Below are 12,345 nucleotides of genomic sequence, written 5' to 3'. Positions count from 1 at the left end.
TTCAACATAAAAATAAAATCTATGAAATTAAAAGAAAACCAAGTATGGCAAAATATAATTATCAAAATGGTAAACAACCACCAGTTCTGAGAGCTCAGATAAGAAGTTTGACATCAGGTCCCATTTTCCCATTTCAGGTCCTGTTATCACAAGGCTTATTAGGGTCATTCAGCACCCAAGAGTCCTCTCCAAGTGGGGATGGGGGCATTAGCAGTTCCTCCTTCCTAAATGCCCTTTAGTGCCCTTGTGAACCATCCAAAATAAAAGGCTGCTCTCCTAGGTCCTGACACATTTCCTGCTCAGGCCAGCGGGAGCCAAAATGCCAAGTACTGCTTATGGTTGTGTCCGTTGCCTTGGTTTCACTAGTTTTGCTATATCTGGCGGGTGGGAGAGGGGTTGTTGCTGCAAAAGTTTCTTTTTTCTTTTAAGCCATAGGTAGAGAATGGAATTTATTCTGACTCGGGAAATGGATGTAAGGAGGGTGGCCCAGATGTGGCCACATGCCCCAATCCCAGGGTTTCCAACCTTGTGGCAGCTCCTGGGCTCTCTGTCAGGCATCCTCATCAGAAAGCAGGGCAGCCCATCCCAGGGGCCAGTTCTAAGCCAGCAGCAGATCCTTTTCTTGGTTCTTTTCAGGACAGGGCGTGTCAGTCCTGTCAGTTAATGGAAGGGCAGGGACTATAGATATGGAGCTTTATATAGGAGAGGATCACTCTCATCAACTCCCTTAGGCACTTCTGATCAGATCCCCACCCCTGATACTTTTCTGTCTCTGATTGCTGGTTCTTTATGGCTCCTGGCCACCATTAGGAAAATAGCCCCAAGCCTCTCTTTGCCCCTGGTGACTCTGTAGCACCATATTGTATGTATAACAGCAGCCAGTGGTGCTCCCAGCTCAGAGCATGGATGGGGTGTTCTGCCTGCTGCCAGCATGCTGGAGCACCACTCAGCTATTCAAGGAGGAGGAAATTCAAGGGTTTCCTACTCACCCTTATTGAGGATGTCCTGGATTCATGTATGTGGATGACTCATAAAAAGACAGGAAAGCAGGGAGATAGGTACCTGAGCATGGTCTCCTGAACACTTTAAAAAAAAATTAAGATCCAAGTTGGATTCTCCCCATCTTTAGTATCCTTCCTCCTTGAGATACCTGTCAGTTAGCCTCCTGAGGGCCTCTCCCCACCCCAGAGGTCTTCTCTGAAGAATTTTGATCCAGGTAGGTGGTCTTCCCTACCATTGTTCTCTTTAGTGTTATCAGGTCCCATAGGTGGGTCTGTGGTGAAGAAAAGTTTGTTGTAGCGATTTTTGCAAAAACCCTTTTCCATTTTCTTGTTTGTAGTGCTTATGTTTTTAATCCTTGGCCTGCCTTAGTTTTCAGTTAAATGTTTATTAAGGACCCACCATATGTCAGGCACCGTATTAAAGAAGGCAAGAGACAGTCCCTGTTCTCCAGGAACTCCTCAGATGAGGGGACCATAAGCAAAAGCTCAGGCAAATAGAGACGGGCTAATCTGGAAATGACCAACAAGGGAAGACGCTAGTACTAATGGGGATTGGGAAGGCCTCCTGTAGAAGGCCGGCTTTTACACGGGACTTGGGAGCCAGGGAAACCAGGAGGCGGAGAAGAGGAAGGGGCACATTCCAACTATGGGGGAGAGTCGGGAAATGCCGGGTCTGAGCAGGGTGGAGGGTCTGTACAAGATATAGGGAGGCCGGGGTCACCTGATTGAAGAGTCTGGGGTGAGCTGAAAGGTGTGAAGAAGGTGTGAGAAAGGTACAACAAGACTGGAAAATGTAGACGGAAGGAGGCAGGGTTTGGAGGGGTTAAAGCCAAATAGAGGATTGGAAATTTGATCCTAGAGGTCCAGAGTCTTTGGAAGAGAGAGCGACAGAGAGACAGAGACAGAGACAGAGGAGAGAGATTGGGGGAGGGAGAGACAGAGACAGAGAGCCATAGACCTGTGCCTTAGCAGGATTAATTTGGCTGTGGAATGCAGTCTCCTCGGCTTCCTCTGCAGATGGTTTCTGGGAACCCCTGCCCCCTGGAGTTTCAGATCTGGAGGAGAAGGAGGGGCTGCCTCTGGGGAGCAGGGAGCTCAGACCTTTGTGAGGAGCTTTGCTGCAGGGAGTTGTGATGCAGTCCCTGTTCTCCCACTACAAAGTGAGCCTGGGGTTCTTTGGGTCACAGGAAGAAAGCTTAGTGGGATGGGGTAGAGCCTGTTTGGCTCCATAAGTTATCCTTATCCTGGAGGTTTCCATCCTGGACCAAATGAGATGCAACAGAACTGAGGGAGGATGGGAGCTTCTTGGGGCCCCAGGCTGGGAGCCCCACCTGGTGGCCTGGGGAGAAACTGCGTGAGCTGAACCTGGGCGCCGTCCAGCTTCCTCTCCCCAGTAATGCCCATGGCGGGCAGGCTCCTATGCAGAGGAGGGTCCCTTGTGCCCCCACAGACCTCCATGCCCCCATTCTGCGCAGCGGGCCAGGAGGCAGCCCCAGGCAGAGCGCCATCAGGGCCAGGAAAGGTCGCCCCCAGGAGACCAAGGCTGGGCACCGAGGGGCAGGGCCGGCCGGGCAAAGGCGGCTGGTCATTGGGGCCAGTTTGGTGGGACGGAGCGTGCCCAAAGGGTGATGGGAAGCAGTCCAGGACAGGTGGCCGCCGGAGGGGTCAGAGTGGGGGCTGGCTTTTGTCCCGGAGGCAAGAGGGAGCACTGAGGACTTTTGATTGGGGGACGGGGCAGTGTGGAAGCTGGATTGAGGGGCAGTCCGGGTGGTCCAAGTGCAGGACAGACCGGGACCGCTTGAAGCCAGGGCAGGAAAAGGCTCTTCCCAGGAGGGCTCTGAGTTTTGTGTGCACGGCTTCACTCCCTGCGCCTGCCGGAGTTCTCCGGCCTGCTGCGATGGCAGGGGTGAATGTGCCCCTTGGACAGATGGGGGGCTGCAGCTGCTCTGCAGGGGCGGGGGTCCGAAGGGACTTGGGAGCCAGGTTTTCCTAGCTCCACCCCCCAACACGACGCCCAGAGGGAATGCCCGAGGGGTGAGGGATGCAGGGCTGGCCCCAGAACCCACTTCCCCAGCAGGGCCCCAGGAAACAGGCAGGTTAAGGCGGAACCTGGACGTTTTATTGGCAGCCCTGCAGCAAGCATTTCTCGGTGCCCCTGCTGGGGGGCCGGCAGGCCGGGCCTCTCTCCTCCCTGGGCCACATCTGGGAGGCCCGGCCTCCCCCGGGGCAGGGCTGCTGTGAGGCAGGGGGGCGTTAGTGATCTTGGCAGGAAGGGGTGGGGCGTGCAGCCAGGGCTGCCACGGGTCCTGACTGACCGGGCGGGGCAAAGCCAGGTTTCTAGGCCATGTTTCCCAAAGGCTTCTCCTCCCGCTCCCCATGGACCCCAGCTCCCTGGAGCCTGAGAGGGCCTGCCTGGCCAGCCGGGTGGGATTAGGCCCAGCTTCCAGGCTGCTGCTTTCTTTCCAAGGAGCAAAGCGAGAGGCAGGGGCAGGTGGCCAGGCGGGCACAAGCTGGTGGCCCAGGGAGGCCGGGCGGGCTTCTAGAGGAACCTCGGGCAGTTCATCTGATCAGTGGGCACCATCTTCTCAATGCTCGATGCCATTGGCGCTGAGGATGCCCCTTCAGCTGGCCTCACTATGGCGGGCGGGAGGTACGGGCCTGGCCAGGATCCAGGCGTAGTCCATGTGGAAGAGCCAGATGAAGGTGGTACAGGAGCTATACAAGGGCATAGTTCTCGTAATCCGTGGCCAGGACCCAGTAGGGAGAAGTGGGCATCACTACAAGACCCGGCGGATGGCGCCAGAGTGGACACTAGGCCTGGGGGCAGGCTCCCAGCACCCCTCCAGCCTCCGCTAATGGAGCTGATCCGGGGCTCGGGGTCCCTGCCCTCACCAGCGGAGGGTCTCGGGGGACACAGAGGCCATCAAAGGGCCCTCAACTTTGCTCCCCTGGCTCTCATCCCCTGCGCCCAGGGCCCAGGTCGCTCCCAGCCCAGAGGAGGCCGAGACAGGGAGGTCTTCCCATTGAAGACAGACTGAACCCAAGCCCGAGGCCCCCTAACAAAGAGCTGAGCCCCAGGGGTGGGCTCTTGAGCCACCAAAAGCCACCTTGGTCTGCTTGTCCCTGAAGAGCAAGAGGCATTCAGTGGGGCAGAAAGGGGCAGGGCCTGTGGTGACAGGGCAGGCTGTGGGCCAGACCTGCCCAGTCTGCCCTCCTGCCTCCCGCCAGGGCCCTGCTCACAGGCTCAGGGAAGACCAGCTGGGGGCCCAGCATTGGCTGGGGAGGAGATGGCACGGACAGGGTCCAGCCACGGGCCTCCCTCCACCTCCACTCTCCCAGTGGCCCCTGCAGGCCTCCCCAGCATCCCCCAAGCCCCTTGGGCCGATGCCCTTCCAGTCCCTCCTTCCCGTGGACTCTGGTCTTTGGGACAGACTTTACTTACACCAGAAGAACTTGACTCCCAGTTTGGCGGGCTCTGTGAGGTTGGTGGGGGCGGCCTCCCCCTCCACCTGGTTCACACTGCCATCGGGTCTGCAAGGGCAAGGGGAGGCTGGTCCTGCTCTGCTCTCTCAGCCTCCCCCTTCCCCTTGTCACTTCCCCAGCCTGGCGGGTACCGAGGGCAGCTCCCGGGCCTGCAGCCTCTTCAGCTGTCGCCTGTGTCCGTGGGGGCTCATGACCAGCTTTCTCCTCCTTCCCAGACGGCTCACCTGTTCCTACAGAGAGACACTGGGCACCTTCCCTCACCAAAATGGTTTTTCCTTGGCTGAGGCTCTTGTACACAGCAGGTGCTTAATAAATGTTTGGTAGCCTCAGGTTGTCCTGGGTCCTTCAGAACGAGGGCCCAATGGCGGGGTTTCCCTGGCTCTGGGTTCCCAGGGGAGCCTGCGGTTTATCACAACCGGCCGCGGACCCGGGGCCTTTTTCAGGACACGGCTCGCCTGGCGCGGCCCCACAGGTGCTCCCCAAGGGATGCAGGTCAGAGCCGGCCAGGCCAGGCTAAGCGGCCACAGCTCGCAGTCACTTACCGAATCTCCTGGTTGAGCACTTTGATCTTCCCGTTCTCTTTCAAGGAATAATTGGCCTGGATACAGCTTCCCTTCTCAAAACTCACGGGGATCTTCTCAATCTCGTACCATCTCCCGAGATACTGGAGGGGCAAGATGGCGGGGTCGGCGGGGGCGCCTTCCAAGCCCAGGAGGGCCTCTGAGCAGCCCCAGCAGGACGCTCGAGCTTTGTAAAAGGGAGGGCACGTGGAGGCCCTTTGGGGCCGGAGGCTCAAGGCCGGGGAGACTGGGGACGGTGGTCGGGCGAGGAGAGGTGGGCGTCGGGGTAGCGGGCTATCGTGCTGTGGTTGCAGCCCAGAGGCGAATCCTTCCTGCAAGAACCTGGGCTTTGTGCCCGGATGGGTGCTGCCCCGGGGGTCAATGAGTCAGCTTTCTGGGGCAGACTGAGGTGGCCGGCATAGTGGCCTAGGAGGAGCCCAGGGTCTAAGGAGCCAGCCTGGCCAGGGCCGCAGTGTGGAAGGCACAGACTTGGCTCGAGATCCCGGGGGTTCCTGGCTCCCAGGCTGGGCCTCTCATTGGGTCGGTCGGCTCCATTAAGTGACAGAATTTGGTCCAGCTTGCTCCTGAGCTCTCGCTGGCTGGTCATTTAAATATGGGGTCACCAGACAGACGGTAAGAGCTTCAGATCGTGGCCTCAGAGCCGGGCTGGGGCCCGAGCCTTAGGGGTGTCCCTGCCCGGAGGGGCCCAGCTGAGCCTGAGGGACCAGGAGACTCACAATGGCCCAACCCACTGGCGGGGGCTCGGCCCTAGCTCCAGAGCCCGCTGCCTTTGACCCAGACTGTTCCTCTGGCTGCAGAAGCGCAATGTGGAGGCAACAGCATTTTCCCAGAGGTTTCTGGGACCTTTTCTATGAGGAGCTGACATCCTCGGGAACAAGGCGAGGTACATGGGAGGGAGGAAAGGGCAGGCTGCCCCTGGGCAAGGAGGAAGCTGCCAGGCCAGGGTTCACTGCAGGGGCTGGAGGGCCCAGGGGAGGAGGAGGGCCGCCAGCCCTGGAAGCCTCCCCAGGGAGGGGGCAGAGGCTAGGTTCTGGGGACCTCATCTCGCCTCTGCAGCCAGTCCCTCGCACCGGGGCATCCAGGACACCTTTTCTCCTGGCAGCCTCTTCCACAAGGGCGAGGGAGGGCTGCCGGTCCTACCTTCAGGGTGTCAAAGTTCTCCTGGACAGGAGGCTCAGGACACCAGCCCAGGTGCACGCCCTGACCATCAGCCACGCTGGAGAGGCCCACCAGGACAGAGAGCAGCAGCAGGGTCACCATCTCGGCTCAGGGCGGTTCAGAAAGGGCCAGGCCTGAGGGGAGACCCACAGGCAATGAGCCAAACTGCACCTGCTGAGGCGAGGGGAACAGTGGAGGCCCTTGGAGGATGGAGGACGTAGGAGGGATGGAGGACAGAGGACAAGGGATGGAGAAGGACAGGGAGAAAGCCCAGCCCCTCCGCCTGCGGCCTGCCTGTCTCCCGCACTGCATCTCCCAGCAAAGCCCAGAGGTGGCACTGACCAGTGGCCTGGGGACTCTCTGAGGCTGGGGGAGAGGGGCAGTGCTGATGCAGGAGCCATCACCTATGGACGGCGGGAGCTTGACCCAGGTGACCTCCAAAGACCAAAGTCTCCCAAGTCTAGGAACCTCCGGAGCTGGACAGGCCCAGGGCCTTCCTCCAGCCAGCACCGTGCTCCCCGAGGACCTGAGTACTGTCCTCTGCCTTCCGGGCCCAGGTCATTTGTTTGGGGAACAGTACAGCTCAGGGGCTAGGCGGAGGCGTCCCTGCAGCTCTGCACCTTTTTAAATAGTCAGCATTTATTAAGTGCCTACTGCATGCCAGGCACCAAGCTAAGCATAGGAGATACAGAAAGAAGCCAAAGACAGCCCTGGCCCTGGGTGGGGGATCAAGAAGCAAAGCTCTTTGGCACTGGTGAGCTGGGAGTGCCCTGATGGGGAGGGGGCAGGCTGCCCTTCTCCAGCCTCACCATTTCCTTTTTCCTGTCATGCTTCCTCAAGGTAATTAATTCCTAGTCCAGACTCTCCCTGCCCCATGCTGTCACTGGGCAGGAGCAGGGCTGCTGGGAATTTAGGATTAGGGATTTCACAGCCTCAGGCTGGAAGGGACCTCAAGGCCACCTAGTCTCTCATTTAACAGATGGGAAAACTGAGGCTCAGGGAAGAGGAGGGGCTTCTCTACCAGGTCCTTCCCTACTGCCCATGAACTTGCCTGCGTCTCCCCTCCTTTGATCCTTCTCTCCCTGCTGGCCAGCGTTCTTCCTCTCTCCTCCCTTTGCTTCCTCTCCCCACCCCAAGTATGGCCAGTGAGCTTTTAGTGGCCAAACCCGGTGGCCTTCCCAGTCCTCTTCCTTCATCTCCAGACAGCCTTGGGCCCCGAAGGGCACTCTCAGTCTCCCTTTTCCAAAGGCCCTGGTACAGGGAGCCTCCCAGGCTCCCAGCTCTGGAATTTTCTTGGACAGCTGGAGCTCTCAGCCACTCCCTCACCCCCAAATCCGAGCTACTGCCAAAGCCCTATGACGGCACCTCTGCCACGTCTCTCTAATACCGTCCTTCTCCCCTCGGCCCCTGCCCTTGTCCTGGTGCAAACCCTCACCCCACAGCCAGATCCACAGCTTTTGCCCCAAGCTGTGCTTTTCATCCATAATCCCCGTCCAGATGGCCAGAACAGTGCACCAGGACCCAGGGGCCCCATAGCTAAGCTAAGACTAACACTGGGGACAGTCTCTTGGGAAAGAAAGGGAGACAAACACCGAGGCCTCAGGCTCTCCCCATCCTGCTCACCCAGGCTGGTCCACAGGCTGCTTCTGGAGGGCGCTGCCCAAGTGCTCAGTGCGAGAAGCTGGTCGCAGGGCAGGCTCAGCCCCCACCTTTATAAGCTCTGACAGACCCACCACCGGCTCTGTCTCCTCCCGCTCGTGTGTGTGATGGAGAACAGGGCTCTCTTCTACCCCCTTTTCATTCTTCCTCACAGCTGTTCCCCAGCGGGAAGACAAAGAGCTGCTCTGTGGGTCTCTTGGACTCTGGGGCCTCCAACTCCCAGCCTTCCCATCTGGCCACGGGCGTTCCCATTTCATTCTCACAATATGAGGCCTTGGGCCTGACACCAAATTTCCAGGCTGGCGGCAAGATAAGTTCATTGTTTTCAGACATCTGGCATTTGTTTTTCACTTTTGCTCTATTCCTAATGACAGGGATGTGAGTTTATTTGGATGAACAAGGAACCAGCCCCATGAGACAGGGATGAGATGATGCTCATATGTGTCATGTAGAGAAAAACAGGAGTTAGAGAAGCAAGAAACAAAGGGATCTTCCCTTGTGACCCTCAGGGGGAAAAATCCAGCTACTTCCTCTTCCGGTCCCCTCCCTCCTTCCTTCTCTCTCTCCCTATAGTAAATATCCATACACACTAGCCTTTGTCATCAGCACCAGCAGCAGCACCATCATCATCATCATCCCATACACTTGGCTCTGACAACCAACCAGCTGTGTGCTGTAGAGCAAGTTCCTCACCTGTGTCCTTGTATCCCCAGCACCTAGAACAGGGCCTGACACACGGAAGGTGCCAAATCAATGCTGGTAGAATATAATTGGTCCAAATTGACTTGATCTGATCTTAATAAATGCCGACTGACTGGAATGGGAAAGTCAGGAAGGAGGGGTGTGGATTTTGCTGGAGCCCCAAGGAGCCCCAGCTCCTGGCAATAGGAAGGCTGATGCATGACAGGCAGAGCTGGCTGCTTTGGAACCTGTGTCACCTTTGGGGGAGGGGAGGCTGTGCGGGGTGGGGTTGCTGACAGACTTAAAACCTTTATAGCAATTTCCTTACAAGCTATCCCTACCTGGTTTGGGGTCTGCCAGCACAATTCTGATCAATAGATATGGCCAACTAGTGAAGCCTCTGCTCTGAGAACCCTTTGGTGCGGAAGGCCCTCAACACATCCTATTTTCCTCTCCTTTCCTCCTTCTTGCTAGAACCTTCCTAAATGCTTAATAGTAAGGATGCTCCAGAAGTGGAAAGAACTACCTCAGTAGACTTCAGTACCCCTGAGAGACTCCTGAGGGGTCAGCTTCTTAACATTTGGTACTTATTCCTTGTGAGCATTTACATCTCAGAAATTGGCAGTATAAATCAGATACCTGATTCCTTGAATTGTTGATTATCTGGACAAAGTATTGGAGAAAACATTAGTAATACAGATTAAGCTTAAAAGTATGTCCGGCAATTCTTTGGGAAAGTTGTTCAACACTTACCAGCGTTCCTCTGGCTCCCACTAGAGGCAAGTCAGTGATCAGACCTCGAGGGTGAGACCCAAAGCTCCAATTTCTTCAGTCAAAGCTTTTTATCCTGGGGGGCAGGGGGAGGGAAGGGAGGGAGAGGAGGAGAGAGGGCGAGAAAGGACAAACACTGAGAGAATAAGTGCTTGGCCAGAAATACCCACACCAGGCGGGGAGCAGGGCTCCTGCAGTGGCTTCAGCTCCGCAGCTCAGCTCCTCCTCTGCTTTTATTGGGTAACAAACAAAGAAACATGTTGCAAGGCACAAATAAACAAATTAAGAAAAGAGGCTCCTATTTATACCTAGGAATCCTAATTTACATCCGGGACTCTGGAGGCTGATTTTGTACCACGCCTGGCAACAAGTATTCATTCGGTACCGGCTCCCAGCCTAGAGGGGTGTGCTGACTGTGGCAGCCCTCGAAGGGCAGTGGTGGAGATGGCCTCAAGAGAGGGAGATCGGAGGCTGAAAGCAGTGCCTCTGCCCCCGAGAAAGCCATTTCAATGTCAGGTCAGAGGGATGAGGAGCTGATGGAGGGGTAGGCAAGGCTGAGGGAGGATTTCTTTTTAGCTGATTATAGGAGATGGGTGAAGGTGGAAGAAGAGGCAGGGCAGGTGTGGGAGGCCAGAAGAGAAGATTGAGAATAGCAGCTCTGTGGAGTGTGAGAGAATCATCTGGGCAGGAGGAGGAAGATGACTTCCTACAGTAAAGCTCACTTGTGATGACGTAAACTAAATTATTTCTAGATGTGATGCCTTTCTTAATGCAGCCCCAAATCAAATTAACCACCACATGGCTGACTCCCACAGAACTTGTGGTTCATTAAAACTGGCAAATCTTTTTCAGATGACCTGCAAGCCAATTTATGAGGTTGTTATTGTTGTTGTTTTAACCCAGGGGTATTTACTCTTGCCAATTTCTGTCACTGGATTTCCTATCCAGTCAAGATCTTTTGTTTCCTGATTCTGTCATTCACTATATTAATTATCCTTCCCATGTCACGGTCACCAGCAAATTTGATGAGCAGGCATGGGTGGGCCTGAGTCAACATGAGAAAAGTGACAATCCAATCCAAATTAATCTGCTTATTCAGTGCCATATCAATCAAACTACCCAAAGTTATTTTATAGAGTTGAGAAAAGATAATAACAAAATTTAACTGGAAGAACAAAAGATCAAGAATATAAGGGAGCCAAAGGGAAAAATGTGAAGGAAGGTGGCCTAACTGAAGTGGATTTCTGTATGATAAAGTGATAATTATCAAACAAATCTGGTACTGGCTAAGAAACAGAGTGGTGACTAAGTGGGATAGATTAGTTACACAATACGTTGAAGAAAGGAGCCTAATAATTTGCTGTTTAATAAACATAAAGATCCTAGCTGTGGAAACAAAAACATATCTGACAAAAAGTCCTGGGAAAACTAGAAAACAGTATGGCAGAAACTAGGTGTAGACCAACAACTAATATACTCCAAGATAAAGTCCAAATTGGTACATGATTTAGTCATGAAGGATGATAGATATCTTAAGCAAATTAGAAGAGCACGGAATAGTTTCTCTGTCAGATCTATTAATAAGGGAAGAATTAAAACCAAATAAGATATAAAGAGCATTATAAAATGTAAAATGAAAATTTTAATTATTGGTTTTTACACAAACAAAACCCATGCAAACAAAACTACAAAGAAAGCTGGAGGAAAAGTTTTTACGAAGTATCTCTGATACAGGCCTTAACTGCTCAGAGATATAGTTGCTGAGTCAGATTTCTAAGAATACATGACATTACCCAATTGACAAATGGTCAAAGAATATAAAAGGCAATTTTCAGACAAAGAAATCAAAACTGTGTGATATGAAAAATGGTCTAAATCGCTATTAATTAGAAAAAATGGAAATTAAAACAACTCTGAGGTACCACCTTCATATCTATTAGGTTTCCTAATGTGACAAAAGGAAAATGATAAATGTTGGAGGAGACGTGGAAAACTGGGACACTAAAGCACTGTTGGTGGAATTGTGAACTGATCCGATCGTCCTGGTAGATCTATATCCTAAATACACCTTTCTCCCCCAAAGAGGAAAGGACCTACTTAAACAAAAATATTTCTAGCCACTCTTTTGTGGTAACTAAGAATTGGAAAATGAGAGCATGTCCATCATTTGAGGAATGGCTGAATAAGTTGTGGTAAATTATTGCAATGGAATATTATTGTGCAACAAGAAATGACAAACAGAATAGTTTCAGAAAAACCTGGAAAGGCATAACGTGAACTAATGCAAAGCGAAGTGAGCAGAACCAGGAGCTATATTGTACACAGTCACAGCAACATTGTATGGTGAACTGTGAATGATTTAATTATTCTCAGCAATAGGATGATCTAAAATGATCCTAAAGGACTTGTGATGAAAAATGCTGACCATCTCCAGAGAAAGAACTGATGTTGTTTGTACCAGATTGAAGCATGCTATTTTTCATTTTCTTTCTAATTTTTTCTTGGAGTCTTCTTGTATGAAATGACTAATATGAAAATGGTTCACATGGCTCAACCTTTGGATCCAAGCCTATCAATTTCACCTGTGCAACAATATCTTGTCAGTTTCCCCATGCAGCATTTCTTGTCAGTTTCCCCTGCAGCATTTCTTGTCAGTTTCCCTGAAGCATTTCTTGTCAGTTTCCCCTGAAGCATTTCTTATCAGTTTCTCCTCTGCAGCATTTCTTGTCAGTTTCCCTCTGCAGCAGCTCCCTTGATTTCATGTAAGTTTCGCTCTTGCAGCATCTCTCCAGCCCCTTCCTCTCCCTCTGACTGCAGCCACCTGGTGCAGACTTTCATTGACTCATGCCTGAATTGTTGCACTGGGGAGGATGGGGCTGCCTGACCCAACTCTCTCCCTCTTCCAATCCAGCCTTCATTCAGCTCCTAAGGTGCTTTTCCTATAGCACGGTCTAATTAAGTCTTACCTTAACAAACTCAGGGGTTCCCTCTGATCTCCAGGATCACTTCTT

General features: G+C 53.3%; 1 protein-coding gene across 1 annotated transcript; it reads right to left on the bottom strand.

Moving 5' to 3' along the window:
• Positions 1-3,540: 3,540 nt before the first annotated feature.
• On the bottom strand, positions 3,541-8,003 carry LOC100923773 (apolipoprotein D). Its single transcript, XM_003766385.2, is given in 7 exon segments — positions 3,541-3,591; positions 3,593-3,718; positions 3,720-3,778; positions 4,444-4,532; positions 5,027-5,148; positions 6,206-6,357; positions 7,847-8,003. Coding segments are annotated over 6 exon segments (567 nt in total). The 5' UTR covers positions 6,326-6,357; positions 7,847-8,003.
• Positions 8,004-12,345: the final 4,342 nt, after the last annotated feature.

Source organism: Sarcophilus harrisii, chromosome 3, assembly GCF_902635505.1.
Source record: "Sarcophilus harrisii chromosome 3, mSarHar1.11, whole genome shotgun sequence".
In the NCBI taxonomy this organism is placed as follows: Eukaryota; Metazoa; Chordata; class Mammalia; order Dasyuromorphia; family Dasyuridae; genus Sarcophilus; species Sarcophilus harrisii.
Note: the sequence above shows the minus strand (reverse complement) of the source record. Positions and strands in the feature narration are given on the sequence as shown.